Raw genomic sequence first — 25,608 nt, forward strand, 5'->3', positions numbered from 1 at the left:
ATTGATCATTGATAATGAGTCTTAACAAATATGTCATTCATCCATTAAATTTCCACAACTTCAAATAAACATTGGAAGAAAATATGTCGATATAAAAAGAACCTAAGTAAACTCTTTATTAAACAATATTAAGGCTTTTGTTGTGCAAATGAAAGGAAAACGTCAATAATAGTAGTCATATGTACCAGAAGAAAAAACCAACAACTAAACAGTAGTCATTTGAATACTCATACAAAAAGAAAACAAACAAAACCCAGAATGAAAAAGCTAGGAAACTTGAAACTAAAGAAACTGACACTAAGTTTTCAATACCAACAGAAAAAAAGTAAAAGAAAAATAGATCAGGCTGGTTGAATAGAACAAAAGAACACAAACACACACACAATCATAACAGACAATTGTTTTATTTCTTGCCATTGTTTTGATATCCATCTACAAACTGCAGTAGCTAAGTGAAATGCTGCAAACAAAAAAAAAAAAATAATATCTTAACATAGACAACTCAACTTCAGCAAGAAGACTGAAAAAAAATCTAACAACTCCATCATCATCATTCATGTCTAGTGATGCAGCACAGCAATGAAAAAGAACGACTTTATCATATCATACCATAGGCCCACCACAACATTACAATTGTTTTTTTTTTCTCTGCTTTCTTCTCAGTATGAGTTGCATAAATGCAAACTACTGGCATGCATGTTTATATGCAACATCAACATTTTAACCAGAGTATCTTCATTAAAATTAGTTTTTGTTGTGTGTTGCTGCTAATGTTCTTCCTCTTATTTTCTACTATTTTAATACTAGTACCGAATTTTTTGTTTGGATTTTTTCCGCTTCTATTCTGTTCATTTTTTCATCTTGGCATGTTTAATTTTGTGGCTAAAAACAACAACATCAGCAAGCATCAACAATATGAAGAATAAGAATTGGAAAAAAAGGTTTCTTCAATCTTGTATGTGCCAGATGCATTCAAATACCACCTAACATAAGGCCATCACTAGGAATACAATCGTTTTAAACAGGGTGTTAAAAAATGGATGAAAGGAAGTTTTAAGAAATTTTTTTAAATTTAAAATATTGTTAATATAAACTTAATTTATTAATCCTTCTGAGTAGAGCTAAACCCATCAGTCCCCTATAGTCTAGTCTATAGTCTAGTCTATAGTCTAGTCTATAGTCTAGTCTATAGTCTAGTATATAGTCTAATCTATAGTCTAGTCTATAGTCTAGTCTATAGTCTAGTCTATAGTCTAGTCTATAGTCTAGTCTATAGTCTAGTCTATAGTCTAGTCTATAGTCTAGTCTATAGTCTAGTCTATAGTCTAGTCTATAGTCTAGTCTACATTATAACTCTAGATATTAATACTTAATATATGTATATGAATAAAGTTCCATTTAATCAGACTGTTTGGATCTGTATATTTGAATATAAAATTATTCAGATATTTTTATTTGAAGAAACGCGAAAATTAAAAAACCCTACAGACACCCTGTCTAAACCAGTCGTATGTGAAAACATCAAATTGTTTAGCAGAATATGCAATTCCTATAGTTGTCTCGTCTTTACTGTCTTTATAAACCCACACACTTATATATGTATATATACATATATGTATACTATTTACCCACATGCATATTATTACTACTATTATTATACTTTCCCTCTGACATTAATAGTCATTTGTAAGGTTTGTCAGTTGCTTAAAGTGTTAGTGTTGGTGTGTGTATGGTTTTTGTCTTTATTTCTGTCTATTCTGGTCGTTTTTTTGACCTCAGGCGGTATCTTTTCTATGCCAGTTAAAAGTTGTTCGCATTGCCTGCAGTTAAATTTTTGGAGATGAATTTTTTTAAAGACGATTTTTCAGTTTTTTTTGTTGTGTTTATTTTCTTTTCTTTTATATGTATATAGTTTTGTTATTGTTAAATATGGTAATGTATATAGTGACAACAGTGGGTTGATCTAAGGTAACGAATTTTGGATACCCATCCACATGTAATGATTTGATTTAGCCATGGATGTCCGTGTGACCTTGTCGTAATTTAAAAGTAGTTAAATGCTCAACTGAGTTCTTGAAATTCGAATATTGTTAAGTTTTATCATGAAGTTAAAATCGATTATAGACATGTTTCTGCAAACTTTATAATGTAGAATGATGCCATATCATATTTTAAATATGTTGCTTTACCATTTTCTTATTAAACAATTTTTTGACCCACTGTCTACTAGGCCTTAATTATTACGTCTCTTAGTATAAAAGACATTTTTTGTTGGTCATATTCCTAGAAATTGATATGTGGGCGCTTTTCAAAGAAAATATTGCATGCTAAAAAAGAATCTTTATGTTTAATCAACTTTAACTCTCTTTGCAAGACAAATGACTTAATTAAATACGACAAAAGGCAACAAACACACTTTTCACATGATCGCAAGTAAAATAAAATATTTTGCAGAGAGAAGAAGAGTTTCCTCAACAAAAACCTGTAATATACATGTGATTACACATAATGATGATTATGATGAGAAGGCTATTAAGGACCCCCCGTCCTTTGGCTGGACTTTTATATTTACTTTATTACATTAATATTAAAATAATTGTATAAAGTTTTTTCTTACATGTTGGTTTTTGCACACACATGCATTGAAAAGTAATGAAAAAATATACATTTTTAACCCAGCAGATCGTGGATTTTGTATTATAAAATAAACCTCATCTAGGAGGCATCAATTGAGTTTAATTTACGTTCAGTACAAAGGGAAAACACTATCTATATTAGATTACTTATAATATATCTAATCACTACATACATTGGTACAATTAAGTAACTATTAACTACCTTTGAGGTTCGTTGAAGATACTGAAATGTTTTTTGAATTTCAATTACATATACAAAATTGCATTAAATAACACAATAAGACATTTGATAGAAATATAAGGAATGAATTTATAACTTACAAAACAGTTGGAAAAATACCAAAGTCTTCATAAAAGTATATATACAACAGTATAAATCATTTTTAAATTTAAAAAAAACATATATACAATTTTGCAAAATATTAAATAATTTTTTGGAAATATTCATACACATTTACACAGGCATTCTTTTACAAAAAAAATCTTATAGCTAAACCCCTTTTTAAATAAGAATTCTTAATTTAAAAGAAAAAATCTAACATACATATGCATGTGTGAGTAAAAGTATTCATATGTGTGTGTGTGTGTTTTGTCAGTCTGTCTGTATACAAGTATCTATAAACACAAAATTTCATGAGAATTATCCTTAGGCATTTCTTACATTTAACATATTTATATGTAAGAGTTTATTATTTGTTTGTATGTCTGTATAATTATTTGTGTTTAAATGTTTGTTCCTAAAATTTCATTTATTCATTTCATACATCCATACATCTATTCATCTCAGCCTGTAGTTTTGTTTTCTTATTTTATGTATTATAAATACATTTCTACACATTTCTTATTATTTACACTTCTCAGAAAATGTTAGTAAAAAGTTTAGATTTAAATAAACATGGAACAAGTTAGTTTATAATAAGCCATCAAAATGTTAATTGAAAATGATTAAGTTTTCTGTTGAAGGAATTTCGAATTCTAGTTTATTGTCTAGTATATAGTCTAGTCTATAGTCTAGTCTATAGTCTAGTATATAGTCTAGTCTATAGTCTAGTCTATAGTCTAGTCTATAGTCTAGTCTATAGTCTAGTCTATAGTCTAGTCTATAGTCTAGTCTATAGTCTAGTCTATAGTCTAGTCTATAGTCTAGTCTATAGTCTAGTCTATAGTCTAGTCTATAGTCTAGTCTATAGTCTAGTCTATAGTCTAGTCTATAGTCTAGTCTATAGTCTTTCTAGTCTATAGTCTAGTCTATAGCTAGTCTATAGTCTAGTCTATAGTCTAGTCTATAGTCTAGTATAGTCTAGTCTATAGTCTAGTCTATAGTCTAGTCTATAGTCTAGTCTATAGTCTAGTCTATAGTCTAGTCTATAGTCTAGTCTATAGTCTAGCTATAGTCTAGTCTATAGTCTAGTCTATAGTCTAGTCTATAGTCTAGTCTATAGTCTAGTCTATAGTCTAGTCTATAGTCTAGTCTATAGTCTAGTCTATAGTCTAGTCTATAGTCTAGTCTATAGTCTAGTCTATAGTCTAGTCTATAGTCTAGTCTATAGTCTAGTCTATAGTCTAGTCTATAGTCTAGTCTATAGTCTAGTCTATAGTCTAGTCTATAGTCTAGTCTATAGTCTAGTCTATAGTCTAGTCTATAGTCTAGTCTATAGTCTAGTCTATAGTCTAGTCTATAGTCTAGTCTATAGTCTAGTCTATAGTCTAGTCTATAGTCTAGTATATAGTCTAGTCTATAGTCTAGTCTATAGTCTAGTCTATAGTCTAGTATATAGTCTAGTCTATAGTCTAGTCTATAGTCTAGTCTAGCAGATCGTGGATTTTGTATTATAAAATAAACCTCATCTAGGAGGCATCAATTGAGTTTAATTTACGTTCAGTACAAAGGGAAAACACTATCTATATTAGATTACTTATAATATATCTAATCACTACTTACTTTGGTACAATTAAGTAACTATTAACTACCTTTGAGGTTCGTTGAATATACTAAAATGTTTTTTGAATTTCAATTACATATACAAAATTGCATTAAATAACACAATAAGACATTTGATAGAAATATAATGAATGAATTTATAACTTACAAAACAGTTGAAAAAATACCAAAGTCTTCATAAAAGTATATATACAAAAACAGTATAAATCATTTTTAAATTTAAAAAAAACATATATACAATTTTGCAAAATATTAAATAATTTTTTGGAAATATTCATACACATTTACACAGGCATTCTTTTACAAAAAAAAATCTTATAGCTAAACCCCTTTTTAAATAAGAATTCTTAATTTAAAAGAAAAAATCTAACATACATATGCATGTGTGAGTAAAAGTATTCATATGTGTGTGTGTGTGTGTTTTGTCAGTCTGTCTGTATACAAGTATCTATAAACACAAAATTTCATGAGAATTATCCTTAGGCATTTCTTACATTTAACATATTTATATGTAAGAGTTTATTATTTGTTTGTATGTCTGTATAATTATTGTGTTTAAATGTTTGTTCCTAAAATTTCATTTTCATTTCATACATCCATACATCTATTCATCTCAGCCTGTAGTTTTGTTTTTCTTTTTTATGTATTATAAATACATTTCTACACATTTCTTATTATTTACACTTCTCAGAAAATGTTAGTAAAAAGTTTAGATTTAAATAAACATGGAACAAGTTAGTTTATAATAAGCCATCAAAATGTTTAATTGAAAATGATTAAGTTTTCTGTTGAAGGAATTTCGAATTCTAGTTTATTGTCTAGTATATAGTCTAGTCTATAGTCTAGTCTATAGTCTAGTATATAGTCTAGTCTATAGTCTAGTCTATAGTCTAGTCTATAGTCTAGTCTATAGTCTAGTCTATAGTCTAGTCTATAGTCTAGTCTATAGTCTAGTCTATAGTCTAGTCTATAGTCTAGTCTATAGTCTAGTCTATAGTCTAGTCTATAGTCTAGTCTATAGTCTAGTCTATAGTCTATAGTCTAGTCTATAGTCTAGTCTATAGTCTAGTCTATAGTCTAGTCTATAGTCTAGTCTATAGTCTAGTCTATAGTCTAGTCTATAGTCTAGTCTATAGTCTAGTCTATAGTCTAGTCTATAGTCTAGTCTATAGTCTAGTCTATAGTCTAGTCTATAGTCTAGTCTATAGTCTAGTCTATAGTCTAGTCTATAGTCTAGTCTATAGTCTAGTCTATAGTCTAGTCTATAGTCTAGTCTATAGTCTAGTCTATAGTCTAGTCTATAGTCTAGTCTATAGTCTAGTCTATAGTTAGTCTATAGTCTAGTCTATAGTCTAGTCTATAGTCTAGTCTATAGTCTAGTCTATAGTCTAGTCTATGTCTAGTCTATAGTCTAGTCTATAGTCTAGTCTATAGTCTAGTCTATAGTCTAGTCTATAGTCTAGTCTATAGTCTAGTCTATAGTCTAGTCTATAGTCTAGTCTATAGTCTAGTCTATAGTCTAGTCTATAGTCTAGTCTATAGTCTAGTCTATAGTCTAGTCTATAGTCTAGTCTATAGTCTAGTCTATAGTCTAGTCTGTAGTTTAGTCTATAGTCTAGTCTATAGTCTAGTCTATAGTCTAGTCTATAGTCTAGTCTATAGTCTAGTCTATAGTCTAGTCTATAGTCTAGTCTATAGTCTAGTCTATAGTCTAGTCTATAGTCTAGTATATAGTCTAGTCTATAGTCTAGTCTATAGTCTAGTCTATAGTCTAGTATATAGTCTAGTCTATAGTCTAGTCTATAGTCTAGTCTATAGTCTAGTCTATGGTCTAGTCTATAGTCTAGTCTATAGTCTAGTCTATAGTCTAGTCTATAGTCTAGTCTATAGTCTAGTCTATAGTCTAGTCTATAGTCTAGTCTATAGTCTAGTCTATAGTCTAGTCTATAGTCCAGTCTATAGTCTAGTCTATAGTCTAGTCTATAGTCTAGTCTATAGTCTAGTCTATAGTCTAGTCTATAGTCTAGTCTATAGTCTTGTCTATATTCTAGTCTATATTCTAGTCTATAGTCTAGTCTATAGTCTAGTCTATAGTCTAGTCTATAGTCTAGTCTATAGTCTAGTCTATAGTCTAGTCTATAGTCTAGTCTATAGTCTAGTCTATAGTCTAGTCTATAGTCTAGTCTATAGTCTAGTCTATAGTCTAGTCTATAGTCTAGTCTATAGTCTAGTCTATAGTCTAGTCTATAGTCTAGTCTATAGTCTAGTCTATAGTCTAGTCTATAGTCTAGTCTATAGTCTAGTCTATAGTCTAGTCTATAGTCTAGTCTATAGTCTAGTCTATAGTCTAGTCTATAGTCTAGTCTATAGTCTAGTCTATAGTCTAGTCTATAGTCTAGTCTATAGTCTAGTCTATAGTCTAGTCTATAGTCTAGTCTATAGTCTAGTCTATAGTCTAGTCTATAGTCTAGTCTATAGTCTAGTCTATAGTCTAGTCTATAGTCTAGTCTATAGTCTAGTCTATAGTTAGTCTATAGTCTAGTCTATAGTCTAGTCTATAGTCTAGTCTATAGTCTAGTCTATAGTCTAGTCTATAGTCTAGTCTATAGTCTAGTCTATAGTCTAGTCTATAGTCTAGTCTATAGTCTAGTCTATAGTCTAGTCTATAGTCTAGTCTATAGTCTAGTCTATAGTCTAGTCTATAGTCTAGTCTATAGTCTATAGTCTAGTCTATAGTCTATAGTCTATAGTCTAGTCTATATTCTATAGTCTAGTCTATAGTCTAGTCTATAGCCTAGTCTATAGTCTAGTCTATAGTCTAGTCTATAGTCTAGTCTATAGTCTAGTCTATAGTCTAGTCTATAGTCTAGTCTATAGTCTAGTCTATAGTCTAGTCTTGAGTATTGTAGTCTCAGTCTTGTCGATACATAAGTTTATAAACTAAACTACAAATCCTTGTTAATTACTTTTTACTAACATTATTTTTGCTTGTGTTGAATTATAAATAACATCGTACATATAAATATAATAATATTTCTTAAATTCTTTTTGTTTTTTTGTGTTTGTTTTATTGTTTTTATAACTCTTTTTCACTCTCTAATGCATAGAAATATTTTAACATATCCAGTAGTTCTGTAATGAGTCAATATTTTCTTTTAATCGTTATACACAAAGGAAGTGCCGATAGACTTTTCCATAGAGGATATATAGTGTTCCTTGTATTCTAGAGAGGAGAAATGTTATTATTCATTTAAATCAACAGATTGTATTTATATAAAAATTAACTCGATTCTCCATTACAGACTTTCAGAAATTGCAGGGTATTAAATACATACATACATACATATACATGAAAACATTCGAACACATTTGCACTCATACAATTTTCTGTGTGAGTTGATGTAGTTAAAGTTAATCAAATCGTAATTACCAGAAATATTACCCCCGGGGTTTAAACATTTTAAAAGCAAAACTTGTTTTTTTTTTTATACAACATTGCTTAGCATTCATACCCCTTGTTTTGTTTATAATGTAAATAAAATTGTTTATAAATATATTTTTAAAAGAAAATTTTTTTATATTACTTAAATGCAAGCCAAAAATCATTGCATATGTATGTGTGTTGCTTTGTTTGTCCGTCTTAATAAGAGTCTAAAAAAAAATCATAGTTCTTTATTTATTTAAAATGACAAATGTTATAAAACAGGTTAACATTTTTTGCCATAAACTGTTTATTTTACTTTTTAAATGTATTTATTTTTTTGTATTTTATTAAAATTGCATTTTAACTTAATTTTTATAGTTTATTAAAGTAAATTTTCAAAATTTCCTTTCATTTTAGTTGAAGTGGCCTAAAGCTGCTAAAAAGGCGTTTAATACGAAATAAGGTAATAATTTTCATGTTCATTATTTTATTCTAAAATAAGACTAAGTTTAAAGCATATGTTAGGAAATTAAAATAGAACTCCTTATGGGTTATTTCAAACGACATTAACAGGCACAGTGGAACAAAAGTAGAAAATATAATAGTAATGTTAGTGGAAAAATTATAATAGATGCAAACACAAAACTACTTAACTCCTTATTTGCAGGCGATTGTAGTAAGTACTTATCTAACTCCTTATTTGTAAGCGAGCGCTGTATGTACTTGCTTCTAATGTCATCATCCTATTAAAATAATGACATAAAATGATTTGTAGGTTTAAATTTCATTTTAAATTATTTCTCTAAAGAAAGTTTTCTTCTGTTTATTTTTTCTTAACCACTGTGTTTATAGCCTCAAAATAACTATTAGTTTGAATATTATTCTTGTTTTAACTATTATTTCTTGACGTTGTTGTTTTGGTTTTTGTTATATATACCTTCAACTCTGACTTTTACACAACAATTCTATATAAATTTTTGTTAAATATTTTCTAAGGCCCTCTTTTTATACCCTACACAGCAGTCGTAAGTTGAGCATTTTTCAACAAAAATCCACTACAAAATTTTTCTTACTGAAATTCTGATTTTGCACTAAAATTCCAATTTTTAATAAATTTCTGATTTTGAATAAAATTTAGATTATTATTGAAAATTAAATTTTCCACTAAAAATTCGATTTTTACTGAAGTTTCAAATTTCACATAAAATATGATTTTTACCAAAATTCCTTATTATCACCGAACTTTTACTATAATTACGAATTTTTACTTTATATTCTAATATTCACTAAATTTCAGTTATTCACTCAAAAACCAATTATTAACTAAAAATTTAGTTTTTTTTTTAATTTTCAATTAAATTTTTCATTGGAAAGACTTTTTTCACTAAAAATCATTCAATTCTTGATGAAAAATCATTTAAAGCAATAAACATATGGTCTCACAGGCCTAACAAACTAGATATCAAATCTTCCTGATAATATTGACAATAGCACTCTCAAGCCATTTTTTCACAGAAATTTCAGTTTCTAATTTTCACTCAAATTCCGAATTTCACTAAAATTGTTCAACAAAAATTTAATTTATATATAAAACGCTACGCTATTAGGCATGGGCATCATAGACGAAATATCAAATCTTCCTGATAATATTAACTACTGCACTACCAAGCCTTTGTTCCAGAGAAGCTAGACTTTCATAATCTTTGAAAGTGCAAGTGTGAGAAAAAAGTATTTCTCTTCACTGTCTGTGTGTGTATATACGGTTCAAAATGTTAAACGTAAATCTGGACATACTATACATCCTAAAACAGGATGTCGTAATATTCAACACTCGTACAGAGACACGCTGATTCTACTGTCAAAAAATTTGCTGACGAAAAGTAATGAGTTATATATATAAGCCATTTTGCACTTCTTTTTCATAAGAATTTGTTTAATTATTTAATGAGATTGAAGACAAGAACTTACAAATAGGGAGTTAAAGAAGTACTTGCAATTTCGCTTACAAAGAAGTTGTTGAGTAAGTTGTTTTGTTTTTTTTTTTATAATAAAAAGATACAGTGAGAATTAAATAAAATGTGTAAACAAAATGACAAAGCAGAAAATAAAGCAATGTTATATAATATAAAAGAAAGTCATTATTAAAGTATCACTAAGTAATGAAGACTGTATGTAGTAGTCATTGAAAAATAATGAGTTATAATGCTAATAAACCACTTTGCACTTCTTTTTCATAAGAATTTGTTTAATTATTTAATGAGATTGAAGGCAAGAACTTACAAATAGGGAGTTAAAGAAGTACTTGCAATTTCGCTTACGAATAAGTTGTTGAGTAAGTTGTTTTGTTTTTAATAATTAAAAGAAACAGTAAAATTTTAATAAAATGTGCAACAAAATGAGCTGAAAATAAAGTATTTTTATATAATGTAAAAGAGAGTTATTATTAAATTAGTAGTCATTGAAAAGTAAGTGGTTATGTAAGTACAACTCATTACCGAGTTTTTACTGGAATTATATATAACCTCTCCAACAACCTGGACTATTCCGCAAACTTATATGTACTATAACTCAAATTCTCAATTAACAACTCGAGCAAATTTCTTAGTTTTTGAAAATTGTATAGTTTTTGAAATAACTTTTTTTAAAATTCTATTGCTACGGTTTTTAAATGGATAGGGTATCACTGAGTTTTATTATACTTTTAACTAGTGCTTCCATTTTCATTCTTATAGTATCTTTATTTCCCTGTGAATTCTATGCTAAAGTCCATTATTCGAAAGAACATCATACAACATATATACATACATTCAATATATAAAGATGTGTAAACATTCTATGTGAGAATTATGCCTAAAGACAAACCATGTCCAAGTCAAGACACTCTTCTTCTCTATTATAAGTATAAAACTAACCACTACTTTGTGTTGTTGTTGCTGTTGTTCTTGTACTACCAATGACTCTCTGCTACTACTAACAGATGCCTTAAACTTGTAGTATAAATACTACTGGTAAATTTACTAGGTCTCTATACAAATTATACCTATAAACAAGCACATATGAAAATAAATAACATACAAACTTACAAATACAAACATACATATTTACAGAATATAGAAGACAAGTAAGTAATACATAGATATAAACATATATACATGTATATAAATATTTTAAGTGCTAGAATATTTAACAGGCGTTCATGTGCAATTTATGGTTGTTACTTTTGTTGTTTTTGTTGCTTTTGTTGTTTTTGCTGCTGTTGTTACTGCTACTACATTTCAAGTGTTGCTTGATTGTAAAATTCTCAACACATTAAAGGCCGCAACAGTAAAAAGTTATAACACAGTAACATCAACCAGTAGCAACAGCTGCCAGTATTGTAATAATAACAACAACAGCAACATTATCAAGGCAACAGTAGCAATGGCAACAATAACTTCATCAACAACATCATCTTGTTTAAACAATGTATATAGTAAAGAAAATACAGTAGCTTGTTATTAATTTTACCCAATTGATATTAATTTGCAAAATTTATAGATAATTTATTATAATTTATGAAATTTAAACGACAATAAAAGTAGAGGGAACGGAAATGTAAACATTTTAATTGTTTTTGTACTCAAGATGTTAAACCACTTTCCGTATTTTGAATTAAAATTTGATAATATGTGGGTGAATGGTCGCTTATAGGAAATCGTTCCTACCACCAAAGAATCAGAATTGTTTAGTTGTAGTTTTCTTCCCTCCATGTTTAATCTTCCAAATTATGTAAGGAACGGTCTATAATAGAACTCTACATCGAATCGCAAAGCTTCTTTTTCACAGCCAGCTAATCAGTCTTTAAAGAACTCAATCCTTTTCTGTTCCTCTCAAAAATTTCATTGTACAATTTGTTTGGTCGTAACAAATTTAAAGCTTAAACCAAAAGTTCTTAAGGCAGCATCTCATCAGAATTATTTTTTTAAATTGCATAAAGAAATAAAATATTTTTTTTTTCTTTTGTTTCCCATACACACATTACAGTCAATTGCACACAATTCATCTTAATTTTATAACGATTTGATACTGTCATCTTAAAGTATCATGCAACATTTACAATAACAACAAAAGCAACTATAAGTATACAAATATACAAACGTATAAATGTACGTACATATGTATATAAAATTTATATTGCCAAAGTGCCCAATGTGATTTTCGTGTGAAAATCTCGCGATTTAGCCAAAGGCTTAAATATTAAATACAAGCTAAAGACAATAAACAAACAGATGGACAGACAGACGGACTGACAGACAAACAAACGGACAGACGGACGTAAACATTAACGTTTAAATATATTGAAGGACAGACAGCTAGACATACAAACAAAGATATCAGTTAATACAGGTATTTGGTTAAAAACCTATATACACGCAAAAGCACCAATACTACTACAAACTTTGACTTTATAAACTGACAAAATAAAAAACATTGAAAAAAAGACCTTAAAACCAAAGAAATTCAACTGGTTGATAAAACTCAACTGATGACTGAATGGTTTCACATTCATGTAATAAATACAGCAACACAAACACTTATATGTGCCACGTAGTTTCCTCATGTATATGTATACGGCATTTTTTTTGGGAGAGTTTAATTCGTCTTGACCATTTTTAAATGTTTGACTTATTTTTGTTTTTTTCGCTAACTATCACATAAATGTAGATTTCCGCTGCTAAAACTATAGACTTTTTAAATGTATTGTTACCAAGTATGTGTGCTAGTGTTTACACATGTGGTTGAAAAAAAGGTGCTAAAATATTTTCTTTAGTCTGTGTTATAATTTGTTTTAGTATATTCCACAGTTTATATAGCTCTATAGTTCAGACTGTAGTCTGTTCTATAGTTTAGACTATAGTCTAATCTATAATCCAGAATATAGTATATTCTATAGTCCAGACTATAGTGTATTATATATAACTCTATAGCCCAGTCCAGATTGTAGTCCGTTCTATAGTCCAGACTGTAGTCTCATCTATAGTCTAGACTGTAGTCTGTTCTATAGTCCAGACTGTAGTCTGTTCTATAGTCCAGACTGTAGTCTGTTCTATAGTCCAGACTGTAGTCTGTTCTATAGTCTAGACTGTAGTCTCTTCTATAGTCCAGACTGTAGTCTGTTCTATAGTCCAGACTGTAGTCTGTTCTATAGTTCAGACTGTATTCTGTTCTATAGTCCAGACTGTAGTCTGTTCTATAGTCCAGACTGTATTCTGTTCTATAGTCCAGACTGTAGTCTGTTCTATAGTCCAGACTGTAGTCTGTTCTATAGTCCAGACTGTAGTCTGTTCTATAGTCCAGACTGTAGTCTGTTCTATAGTCCAGACTGTAGACTGTTCTATAGTCCAGACTGTAGTCTGTTCTATAGTCCAGACTGTAGTCTGTTCTATAGTCCAGACTGTAGTCTGTTCTATAGTCCAGACTGTATTCTCTTCTATAGTCCAGACTGTAGTCTGTTCTATAGTCCAGACTGTAGTCTCTTCTATAGTCCAGACTGTAGTCTGCTCTATAGTCCAGACTGTAGTCTGCTCTATAGTCCAGACTGTAGTCTGTTCTATAGTCCAGACTGTAGTCTCTTCTATAGTAAAGACTGTAGTCTCTTCTATAGTCCAGACAGTAGTCTCTTCTATAGTCCAGACTGTAGTCTGTTCTATAGTCCAGACTATAGTCTATTCTAAAGTCCAGACTGTAGTCTGTTCTATAGTCCAGACTGTAGTCTGTTCTATAGTCCAGACTGTAATCTGTTCTATAGTCCAGACAGTAGTATGTAGTAGACTGTAGTCTAATCTATAGTCTAGAATATAGTCTATTCAATAGTCCATACTATAGTCTTTTATATAGTCCAGACTATAGTTTATTTTATAGTCAAGACTGTAGTCTGTTCTATAGTCCAGATATAGTCTATTCTATAGTCCTATAGTCTATTCTATAGTCCAAATCATAGTCTATCCTATAGTCCAGTCTTTATTCTACTCTGTACTCCATATTTATAGTCTATTCTATAGTTCTATAGTCTATTCCATAATCCTGTAGTCTATATCCATAATCCTGTAGATTATAGGCTATTTTATAGCCTATAGACTATAGGCTATTCGATAGTCCAGACTATAGTCTATTTTTTAGTTCAGACTATAGTCAACTCTGTTGTTCAGACTATAGTTTATTTCAGAGTCAGACTACAGTCTGTTTTATGGTCAAACCATAGCATATTCTATAGTCCGTACTATAGTCTATTCTATAGACAATACTAGAGTACATTATATAGTCCATACTATGAACCAGATTATAGTATATTCTATAGTTCAGACTATAGCCTATTTCATAATTCAGACTATAGTCTGTTTTATAGTCCAGGCCATAGACTAAAATATATTCTATAGTACGGAAGTAATAATACTATTTTTATAGCCATATGTGTACAAACAAAGGTGTGTGTGTGATTTTGTGTATATTTGTTCATTTTTTGTTGGAAAAAAATCACAACCACAAAAATTTGCGAAAAAAAAAATTCTAAAAGAGGCAACAATACTATCGCCCTTTGGGGCAAATGCACGCGGCTTATATCGTCACATCATGCCCCTTTGCAATGGTCACGTTTCCTAAACAATTGTCTTGCAATAGTTTAAGCGTTTTTTTTTTGCCGTTGCATATTGTTGCATTTATTTGTTGCAGTTACTGTGACTGTGTTGCTCTTGTAAATGTTATGTGGCCATTAGGCATTGAATCTGAATGAGAATTTTTATGTATATGATACTGTATGTGAAAATAAATTCGTAAATAGCCGATTTATCCAATGGTTTCTTTAAAAGAAAATCAACTAAAAAAAATTTAAACTGGAATATATAAAATAAATGCCCTTAAACGTGGGAGACATGTTGGTGAGTTAAGTTTGGGTCGTGGCTTTTAAGAAAGTTACATATTTACGGTTTAATGTAAAGACATGGATTCTTAGAATAAAGCTTTTATATAAATTTATCTCTAACATATCAATTCTTCTTGTCATAAATCAGCTTTATCATTATTCATTTTATCCCATTTATTCTTGTTTTTGGTCATTGAAATGCACTTTCAAATGTTAAATAAATTGATATACTTTTTAGTCTCTAAATCATTAATTAACAATGCAATTATGTCAGTCACTTTCTTTTTATTCTTTGCTCCGCCATTAAGCTCTCTTTAACAACAAAAACAGATATTAGCCAAAATCGCCATCACATTATTGTTTAGAATGACGCTTAATCACATTATTGTTCACAAAAATTTATCTTGGAAAAAATTCATGAAATTGTTTGAGGAAGAGATCGTTAAAGTAACAAGGAAATTTTACCAACTGTCTACATGTGAATTTGGTAAACAAGCAGCATGTTGCAGTAGCTAAATAACAACAAACTTGTTGGTATAATATATTTTGTGTTGTGGTATATAAAAGAATATATTCATTAAGTTAATTCATTGAGGATTTCGATGTATTCTTTTTAATTCCAATATTAACACTCAGAAGACCATAAATAGTAAAAAAATTTCATTATGTTTAATATATATTTCTATATATTACAAATCGTACGACAATATCTGTGTATTTTAGTGTTTTATATAAAATCGTTTCTACAAAGTACTTTATTTGAATTTTTAATAGATACCACCACATCAAACAGTATATTTTCATTATTCTATTATTTCACGAATATTCTTAGAACTAGTTTTGTGGAATCCAGTACGTATGGTTAATATTTGAAAAATAATATCACTCATACCACATGTATTACACGAATATTCTTATTTTTTTCTATTGTAGAATTAGTTTGAGAAAAAAAGAAGATTGAAGCTTTTTAAGACTCTGTATAAATGGTTTTGTTCATTGTATGCAGTTTTAAAGGGAGACTATCTATCCCTTTTTATGCCTCTGGTCACTTTATTCTCATTTTGTAATCTAGAAAGTATACAATTTGTTTATTCATGGATCTAAGCCTGTAGTTATTCGATCCACCAGAATCTAAAGAAATAATAATTAGGAGATATAATGTGAATATAGTCTCACTTTATTTCCTGTAAGGACATCTATTTACATGAGTAATAAGTTTTATATTAATACTAAACTGTAAAAACAACCACTAGGTCATCACTAGTAATTCCGAACTGCAGAACAGTTATCTGCATATCTAACAAGTAACATATGTAGTTACAAATGCATTCGACACAGATAAATATGAACATGAACTTAAATACATATGCAAATATGTATGTATGTATGTTTGAATGAGTGTTTATCACTGTATATGTGTTAGAAAACATTTCTATTGCTTCTCGTTGCTGCAGCATCAGTTGTTGAGTAGAATTTTGTATAAATGTTTATGCTTAAAGCGTATATTTTGTATTTTCGCGACGTGACTTTGCCGTAAGATGATATTTACTGTCAACGTGTTTTGTGGACATTTCCGTTGGCCAATAACGACCAAATCAACACACACACACAAACACATATACATACGTATATTAACACAAACAAACAAGCAGCCAACCAAACAATTCATGTCGTTTGCATAGAAGATTTGAGAAATTTTAGACTTTGGCTATACTAAAATTAAACAAATGCATAAACACATATATATACACACACACTCACATACATAAGTGTGTGTTTATTCACACATCCTTATGCAAATACTAGTACTCGTTTTACTCTGTCTACTGCCACTTTAACACAAATTGTTATTTGTATAAATAATACATGTTGCTGTTGTAGCTTCTTAATGAATAATGCTGTTTTAAATGCTTAACGGTTTCATTAACCAACAATAACGACAACATCGTTGTCCTCAACATTTTGTGTCATTATAAGCAGAAACAATCACTTTTGTAATTCAGTTTTGAGATTTATGCAAAAAAATGTTAATGCTCAGTTATTAATACACACACACACACACACACACGTATACATACACTGTTGGGAATGTTAGGAATGACTATAGATTCATTTATTAGGCTGTTTATGGTACTCGCTGACGGACTTGATTGACCGGTAGTTGGTTTGTTAACTATACTAGATGGTTTGCCAATGGCTTTTTAGCATGTCGTTAAGCTGCTAACAGTTATTTAAAGTTGCATATTTCTTTATAACTACTTATGTTGTTGTCGTTGTTTTTGTTTTTAATGGTTATGAATAGTTAGTAGATTTTTTTAAGATAAGTAATGGAATTTTGTTAATAAGCTCACCTTTTTGGACAAGAGGACTCCACCGTCAAAGGTGATCTTTGATCCAGTGCCACAAACGATGTTCTGCAAAATAAGAAAATTTATAGAAATTTTATTCGTTATTTTGATTAAATTTTTAGTTGTTTAAAGGAATATATTTTTATAGTTGTAAAAAAAGAATTCGTTTTGTGCTAAAGAGATAAAAATATACTTATTTTGTAGCACTACTAGAGATTACATCTCTTAGCACTCGATAAGGGTGACTTTAGAATGCTAATATATTAGTTTTAGACTTAGAAGAGACTATCTACATTCTTTGGATGAAGTTTAAGGTGATTAAACTTGAACCGAATAGGACTATGGTTGAGCAATACCTTTATAATAACTTAGTTAAAAAAAATTATTTTCAATGATCAATTTAAGCCAGAGCTGTTTCAGCTATATGGTTTTACAAAATTGTTACAAAATCGTTAATTGTTTGTAATAAGTGTGATTGTTTGACCCACAAGAGTGCTGCCTTTGCTGGTGTGTCATAATGCCCAGTGTCATAATGTCCATAGTCTTTATGACACACTAAATTGAGTCATAATGTCCATGGACATAATAACAATTTTAAAAATGTCACAATGTCTAAGAGCAATGCGACAGAAAATGCATGGATTTCAAAGAGTCCATTTATCAAAAATTTCTTATTTTAGCGAAGTCGGTATTCGAAATTCCTCAGAGTTTGAAGCCCCTGCGCCCGGCCGAACACCGACTATCCAGAACAATTTTAAAATTAATCCTTTCTTAAATTCTAAACATAAAATCACTGATTTTCTTATCTAGAGTGAAAGTTTTGTTGAAAGAAAATAAAACTGTTTCCGGAAATCTTCTAAATGAGTATTTTATTGGCCACTCTTCATTAGACACTTTTATGATTAATATTTTAAGTAATTATACCCAACATCACTATATTGAGGAGGGTATTCATGCTGATGTTTGTAACAACCCAGAAATATTTGTCCTTCATCCACCTTAAAGTAAACCGATCGTCTCAGAATTACATTCCATCCGTCCGTCTGTATGTCTGTGTATTCATATAAAGCTTGTGTGCATGCTATGTGTCACAATTTCTAATAGAATTTTACGAAATTTGGTAGATATACTTCTTTTGATTCAAAGACGAAGTCTATTGGTTTAAATAGCTTCATTATTTTGTCTAGCTCCCATACAACCCTACCTTATAACACGGCTTTTGAGCTAAATATTGCAAAACTTAGTTTTATAAATGTCTTAATGATACAGACGATAATGACTTTTTTATTGACCGGGTTCCCTTTAAATTATGAACTTTAAGTTATTTTCTACAGAGTAGTTTGTGTAACAGAGAATGACTTGAAGTTCTAAATTCATTTTTAAATTCTACGAATCTCTGCATAAGAATTTTAATGTAGATGAAAGTTTCACTACAAAAATTTGTAATAATAGACCAATATTTACCCCTTAACTTATATAAAATCCCTTTTTGTCAACAAAACGTAAAAATATTCCGGAATTAAGGTAAAACTCAAATTATTTAAATGCTTTACTTTCACTGGTATAGAGTATAATAAAATCGGATATGTCCTTCTTTACATTTATACTTGTTTTACAATCGAATTATCTATTGTTTTAGAATCATATTTATGTAGATATTAAGTATTTCCTGAGACATTTCAAGAAAAGAAAAAAACTGAATCCATATTTAGTTTACCTTCTACGTGAAATATTACTTATTACTAAAAATCATACCTATTGAAAATTTACATTACCACTTAAAGGGTTAATATGCTAACATTTACTTATTCAATGGCGTTTTACATCATTGGAGGTAAATTCTTACAAAAAAACGCTTACAAGAAATTAGAAAAAGTATTCGTTGTAAATCGTATGAAAACAGTAAAGCTTCACAGGCAGAAGGACAAAAGAATTTGAAAGTATTTATATAACACATTATAATGTAAGACCTTATTAAACTACTTCTATGTAATCCATATGATATGTAGGTACCAAGCAAAAATAAAACAAAGTACTTCCAAAAGAATAACATTTATCACCACTTCAAATGTAGAACTAAGTGAATTTGTTTAACTTAAAAGAATCCAATTATTTTTAAAATTTAAGGTATATATTTTGTACTGAAATCTTCTGAATTAAACCAATTTATAAATATGTGTAATTTATTTATGTTAATATTAATTAAGTCAAATTTGTTGTATTCTATAATACTACAATTTTACTTCCTAATAACTTCAAAAAATAACACAATTACTTCCTGAGAATGACTTATCTCTGATAAACCTGTGTTAAAATCCTAACTTCTATGAGTAAATTATACTTTTTTCATGGAATAAAATCTACTTTTTTTGCTTCTTTGAAAGTTCTTTTTTTGTTGGGTATCATTACAAATGATGCTGTTAGGTAAGTAATTACAGCAAAGTAGTTTTGTTGCTGGTTACTTGACCTCATTAATTTTTTAAATAAATCACTTTTCATACTTTATAGAAATCCTTTTCGTGGCTACTTATTAATTAGTTTTAGGGTCATATTCATAAACTTCCCAGGTTGAAATGAGCTAAATGTCAAAATCAGATTGTAAGGCTTGGGTAAGACTTCCCTAAAACTCCCCATCCTTCTCCCTTAACAGTACTTGTATATCACTTTAAAACTTATATGTATTTAACAAAAAGGGTTAATAGAAAACCGTTATTGACTTTTTCAAATATAAACATTAAATTGTAGAGTAAAAACTAGTACTCTACAATGAATAAAAAAAAGAATATATACATATGTATGTATGTATGTATATGAACATAAAAATATATTATGACCTAAAGTTGTTTAAAACAAAATTTTAATTTAGAATGCCTACAGGTGGTATAACATTTTTTCCCTGGAGTATGACCTTAAGTCATATTGAGATGTGTTGTTTTTTTTCTATATACAAAGTATTGCCAAGGTTTTTGGGGAGTATATAATTTGTATATATGTATATATTTTATGCTTTTTTCAAAAACCTAGCTTCAGGTGTTTAATTTAAAATAACAAAAAAAATTTTTAATGATAAAAAAAATGTTAAATTCAATTTTAGTGGATAACAATTAAAACATTAAATATTTTTAATTAATTAGGTAGTTTTTTTTCTCAAAATAAATTTATTTTTTTAGATTTATGGTTTCTTTTTTTAAAAACTCACAAAAGATTTATTAAATGCACTTTAGATGATTTTTCTATAACGCGTTTAAAATTAAATGTTTTTATGATATTGTTAAGAATGTTTAATATTATTTTTTTTATTTTAAAAATTTATATGTTTTATATTTTGTTTATTAAAAATATTTAATAATATATATATTTTTTATTATTTAAATAATGTTGTCAAGTTTGGTGATCTGTTCAAGTGGCGTTTAACAACTAACAGGTTCAATTCTATAAACACTTGATTTTATATTGAGTATCAAATAAAAATGTGTTGTTGTTGCTGTTGTAGTATAAAACAAAATTCAAATTGTTTTAAAACGGTTACAAAGTATGACGTTTAATTTTTTTTATTCTGGCAAATGCAACACTTTTATTTACAACTTTTTTCATATTTCTTTCTGTTTTTTTTATATAAAAACACACAAACAAAATAAATAAAATAGTACACAATAACGAATTGTTCACTTCCGTTTCCGTTTTATGATGGCATCTAGCCAACCAGCCAGTCAGTCTTCTGTTGTTGTTAACAGTGTAACAATGTTTTTTATTATTATTGCAAGCAACAACCACAACAACATCCCTTTAAAATTGTTATTTGTTATGGTATCGACAGCAGCTGAATGTGAGCAAGTTTGTTGAAGATTTGTTGTTTTACAAAGAAAAAATTACCGTTAAAGCAAATTACCTGACTTGCATTCGCGTTGAATGTCCGTTTCGAACTGAATGTTAAAGAACGAACTAAGATTTCGTTTCGTTGTTTGCTTGCTGCTGCGTTTGTTTATGTTGTTGTCTGCTTCGTTTCAAACTTGTTTAATTGTGTATGAGAGTAACTAAGTGTGTGTGTGTGTGTGTTTGGGGGGTTAAAAGAGAGCCTGTTTGTGTGTTTATAAGAGTATGCGCTTTTAGATTTGTTGAAGTTGTTTGGCAACTTGTTTAGGTTGGATTTTGTCTGTCTGTCCTTTCTTATTGTATTTGTTTCTTTTCTGTTGGACAAAATTCATTATTTGTTGTGTACTCCTCCTGTTACTCTCACCACAACGACCTTGGCACATTATAATCTCCCTCACCTCTTTCTATAAGTGTTTGAAATTGTGTGAGTATTTTGTGTTGTTGGATATTTTTTGGCGCGCGTATTTGTGTTTTTTTTGGGGTTTGTTTTTGTCTTGTTATTTGTGTGTTTTTTTTTTCTCTCACAGATTTTGTTGTTAGCTTTTAGCTAAGTGTGTGTATGAGATTGTGGTTTTTCTTTTGTTTTGGGTTTTTTTATGTTTATTGTGTGTTGTTCTTATATTTGGCTTGTTATTGTAATAATCTATTTCCGGTTTAAGTGTTGCCACTAATTGAGCCACAATAAAATAGCCCAACAATTGACTTGTTGTTCTTTACTTCTTCTACCACTTCTTTGGCCGTAATATGTTTGTGTGTATTAAAGTGTTAAGTGTCTGGGCGTTTGATTACCCTTTTTATGAACTATTATTTCTTCTTGTGTTCATATACACAAATATATATATTATTCTTTTTGTTTTAGTTAATAGCCATTTAGTGTAGGTTTTTTTAAGTTGCTGTAGTTTTAATAGTTTTTTGTTTTGCACTCAGTTTTTTTTTGGTGTTTTCTGTTTTGGCCTGCAATTATAGTAGAAATGAAATAAAATTTTATATAATTTTAATATCTTTTTAATTTATTTTAAACTAAAAACCCTTAAGCTAAGAATAAATGTTTTTTATAGACAGTTTTTTTTTTGTTTCTTTCTTTTAAGCAATTTCACTAATTCCTAAAGCTATTTTGATAAAGCAATGGTATTGGGTGTAAGCAAAAGTTGATGGCATTATTTTTCAGGTTTAATATGAACCATATTAAGTAACTAGTTAGTTACTTAGTTGGTTAGTGAATTAGTTGGAAAAAAGGATGTATACACTTCAAATTCGAAGGAATACACCTAGGCCACTATCGGGCCTGTTGTACGCTCCTTAACCAGTGCCTCAGTTGGGAATCGAACCCACCACCTCCGATCTACCAGAACTAACTAACTAAATAACTAAATAACTAACTAACTGACTAATTAATTAACTAACTAACTAACTTACCAACTTACTAACTAACTAACTAATTAACTAACTAACTAACTATCTATCTATCTATCTATCTATCTATCTATCTATCTATCTATCTATCTATCTATCTATCTATCTATCTATCTATCTATCTATATATCTATCTATCTATTTATCTATCTATCTATCTATCTATCTATCTATCTATCTATCTATCTATCTATCTATCTATCTAACTAACTAACTAACTAACTAACCAACTAACTAACTCAATCGCATCTGTAGAAGATGTTCCTTTTCTTTATTTATTTACGTGAAAGTAGCAGTGAGCTCAAATTTTCATTCTTTTTGCTCAATCGTTTCCAGGAATTGAAAGCAGCTTAAAGTGACTAACTTTGTACTCTGTCGGGGATAGTTGCAACGGAAACTAAGTGATCGCAGATTTTAAACATTTTTGCAATCGCAACAACCTTGAGCTCACTTAAAATTCAACATCTTGACGGCAGGAATTCTTTTCCCAAGAGTTTTTACTAGCCAAGTTCTGTTTCTTTATTTTTCAATGGCCAAAAACCATTGATAACCTCTAACAATTTTTTTCCGAAAATGATAAAAAACAAATGCATCAAAATGAACATTGATAACAAATGAACTCATTTTAAAAATATTACGATTTTACATTTTGATCTCAAGCTCCACGTCTGCTATAAAATGCATAGCATTAACATATTTGTCATTGTGAAACCAGTATAAATAACAATTTCATTCATAAACATTTTGTTAATACGAAAAAATTACATTTTAAACAAATGAGTGAATAATATTTTCTAATGCAAATACATACTCCTCATAATAGTTAAAAAATATTTATTATACTATTTTATAGCATTTAGTTGTTGTATATTGCCTGCTAACAATTTGTTTAAAATAAGCTTCGCACAGCGAAAATATAGTTTTAAATGTGAATGAAATTATAGCCTAAGGTCAAAATTTTGTTTTGTTCATCATTTTCGTTGGCAGAGACATTGTCAGTAGCAGCAGCGGTAGTAGTTGTTGTAGTTGCTACAATAATGTAGCTGTTATTATTGTTGTATGTCTGTCTGTATGTATTTAAAAATTTATATACTTTTCTATATAAAAAAAAACAACGAAAAACCTCTCTTGCTCTCTAACGCTTTTCCCCTTTGTCATATAGTTGGGCAAATAAATATTATATTGCATATCGAGAGCTGTTGTATCCTTTTTGTTGTTATTGTTGCTTTTGCTTCTGCTGCTGTTGTTGTATTGTATAGTTAAAGGCAAAAGGTAGTCGAGTATTGAAGTATTTTGTGTAGTATTATAGAAGTTTGTGTGTTTGTTATAGCGTTTCATTTATTTAGACGGTTGAATAGTATGAAATGTCTATATAAATATATATCTTTATATATCTATAGTATATATGTATGTATGTATATACATGTATATTCATTCATTCTATGTTATATATTACATCTGTTTGCCTCAAGACACATTTGTTTGAAATTTTGCCCGAGGCCAAGTTATCACAAGTTCGTTTTTGTTTAGCTGGCGGCAAAAATATGTTGCTGTTTGCAAAACGGGGGAAAAAAAGAGAAGAGAGACAAATTGAGTAGTGAGGTGGAAAAGAGGGTTAGGCGAAAAAAGCGTTATTTTGTGTAGCTCTACTAGCAATGGAATACTTATAGATAAAAAGAAATTTAACTTGAAATACTGTTGACATTATATATTTTTTTAAAGTATCCATAATGCTTTCTACATATTGAGATTTTTAGCAGAAGTGTCTCTTAGCTCCATCTAATTGACAATACGATCCAGTATTAGTTTTTGTACCTCGACTATATAAAAACATAAGCTAAATTGGATATATACTAAACAATAGTCAATAGATTCAATAGATTAGTCAAAAAAGTAGAAAATAGTCCAGTCAGTAGACTAGTTAAAACTCTAGTCCACAGACAAGTCAAAAGTTTAGTCCACAGACTAATCAATAGACAAGTCCACGGACTAATAAATAGACTAGTAGACAGACTAATCAATAGACTAGACCACATACTAGTCAATAGATTAGACAACAGACTAGTCAACAGATTAGACAACAGACTAGTCAAAGAGTAATGCACAGACTAGTCAATAGACTGGTCCGCAGACTAGTCAATAAATTAAACCAAAGACTATTCAATAGATTAGAACACAGACTAGTCAAAGAGTAGTCTGCAGACTAGTCAATTGAGTATTCCATAGCCTATTCAATAGAATAGTCCACAGCCTAGTCAATAAAATAGTCCACAAACTAGTCAATAAAATAGTCCACAGAGTAGCTAATAAACAACAGACTAATCCACAAACTTGTCCACAGACTAGTCCGCAGCCTAGTCAATAGAATAGTCCACAGCCTAGTCAATAGAATGGTCCACAGACTAGTCAATAGAATAGTCCACAGACTAATTGGCTCGGATTCTTTTCAGTATCGATTAACAAATTCTTAAAGAGAATCATAAATCCCTCAATCATGCAATTTTCAAAACATTTAGTTGTCACAACAAAAAAGCAACCGGAAGATGCAACAGCAAAAGAAAGCTCAAGACTCTCTAATCTTCCTCAAAGAACTTATAAATAAAAACCCTGCAATATTCCAAAAAAAAAAAAAAAAAAAAACACACATACATCACAAAAGGTGTTGCAAGCAAAAAGAAACTGAACTGAATATGAAGAACAAATTTTTATATTTTTAATATTTATTATTTTATTTCTATTTTGTATGATGGCTGATGGGCATTTTATTATTTTCTTCTTCATAATCATTGTCATTACGAACAACAGTAGCTGCTGGTTGACGACTGACTGGCAGTGCGAGTAGAGATTGGTTGTTTGGTTGCTTGTTTGGCTGGCATAGTCTGACTGGATATATTAACAGCAAGAGCAATGTTATTATTGTTGTTGTTCTTGTTGCTGACGACGATGATGATGGTGATGAGGACGACAACAGCAATTATAGCAGTAACAACAAAAGCCAGCTAACATCGAACCAGCACAACAACAACAAGAGCGTTATTATCAACAACCTCATCTCTTTTGCTACTATTTACTAC

The 25,608-nt window shown here is 29.4% G+C and overlaps 1 protein-coding gene across 3 annotated transcripts in view; it reads right to left on the minus strand.

Annotated features, from left to right (window-relative positions):
• Nucleotides 1-25,608, minus strand: part of LOC111675721 (BTB/POZ domain-containing protein kctd15) — a 51,210-nt gene that overhangs the window by 15,575 nt on the left and 10,027 nt on the right. Inside the window, exons 1-2 of one of the 3 annotated variants that reach the window (XM_046955336.1) lie at nucleotides 21,138-22,024; nucleotides 17,252-17,314 (exon numbers count right to left, since the gene is read on the minus strand). In XM_046955336.1, coding sequence (XP_046811292.1) covers nucleotides 17,252-17,314; nucleotides 21,138-21,148 — 74 coding nt within the window. In that variant the 5' untranslated portion in view covers nucleotides 21,149-22,024. Of the gene's footprint in view, nucleotides 1-17,251; nucleotides 17,315-20,447; nucleotides 21,115-21,137; nucleotides 22,025-25,608 lie in introns of those variants that run through there. The other 2 variants (XM_046955337.1, XM_046955338.1) reach the window with 2 other exon arrangements.

Source organism: Lucilia cuprina, chromosome 6 (assembly GCF_022045245.1).
Source record: "Lucilia cuprina isolate Lc7/37 chromosome 6, ASM2204524v1, whole genome shotgun sequence".
Lineage (NCBI taxonomy): Eukaryota > Metazoa > Arthropoda > Insecta > Diptera > Calliphoridae > Lucilia > Lucilia cuprina.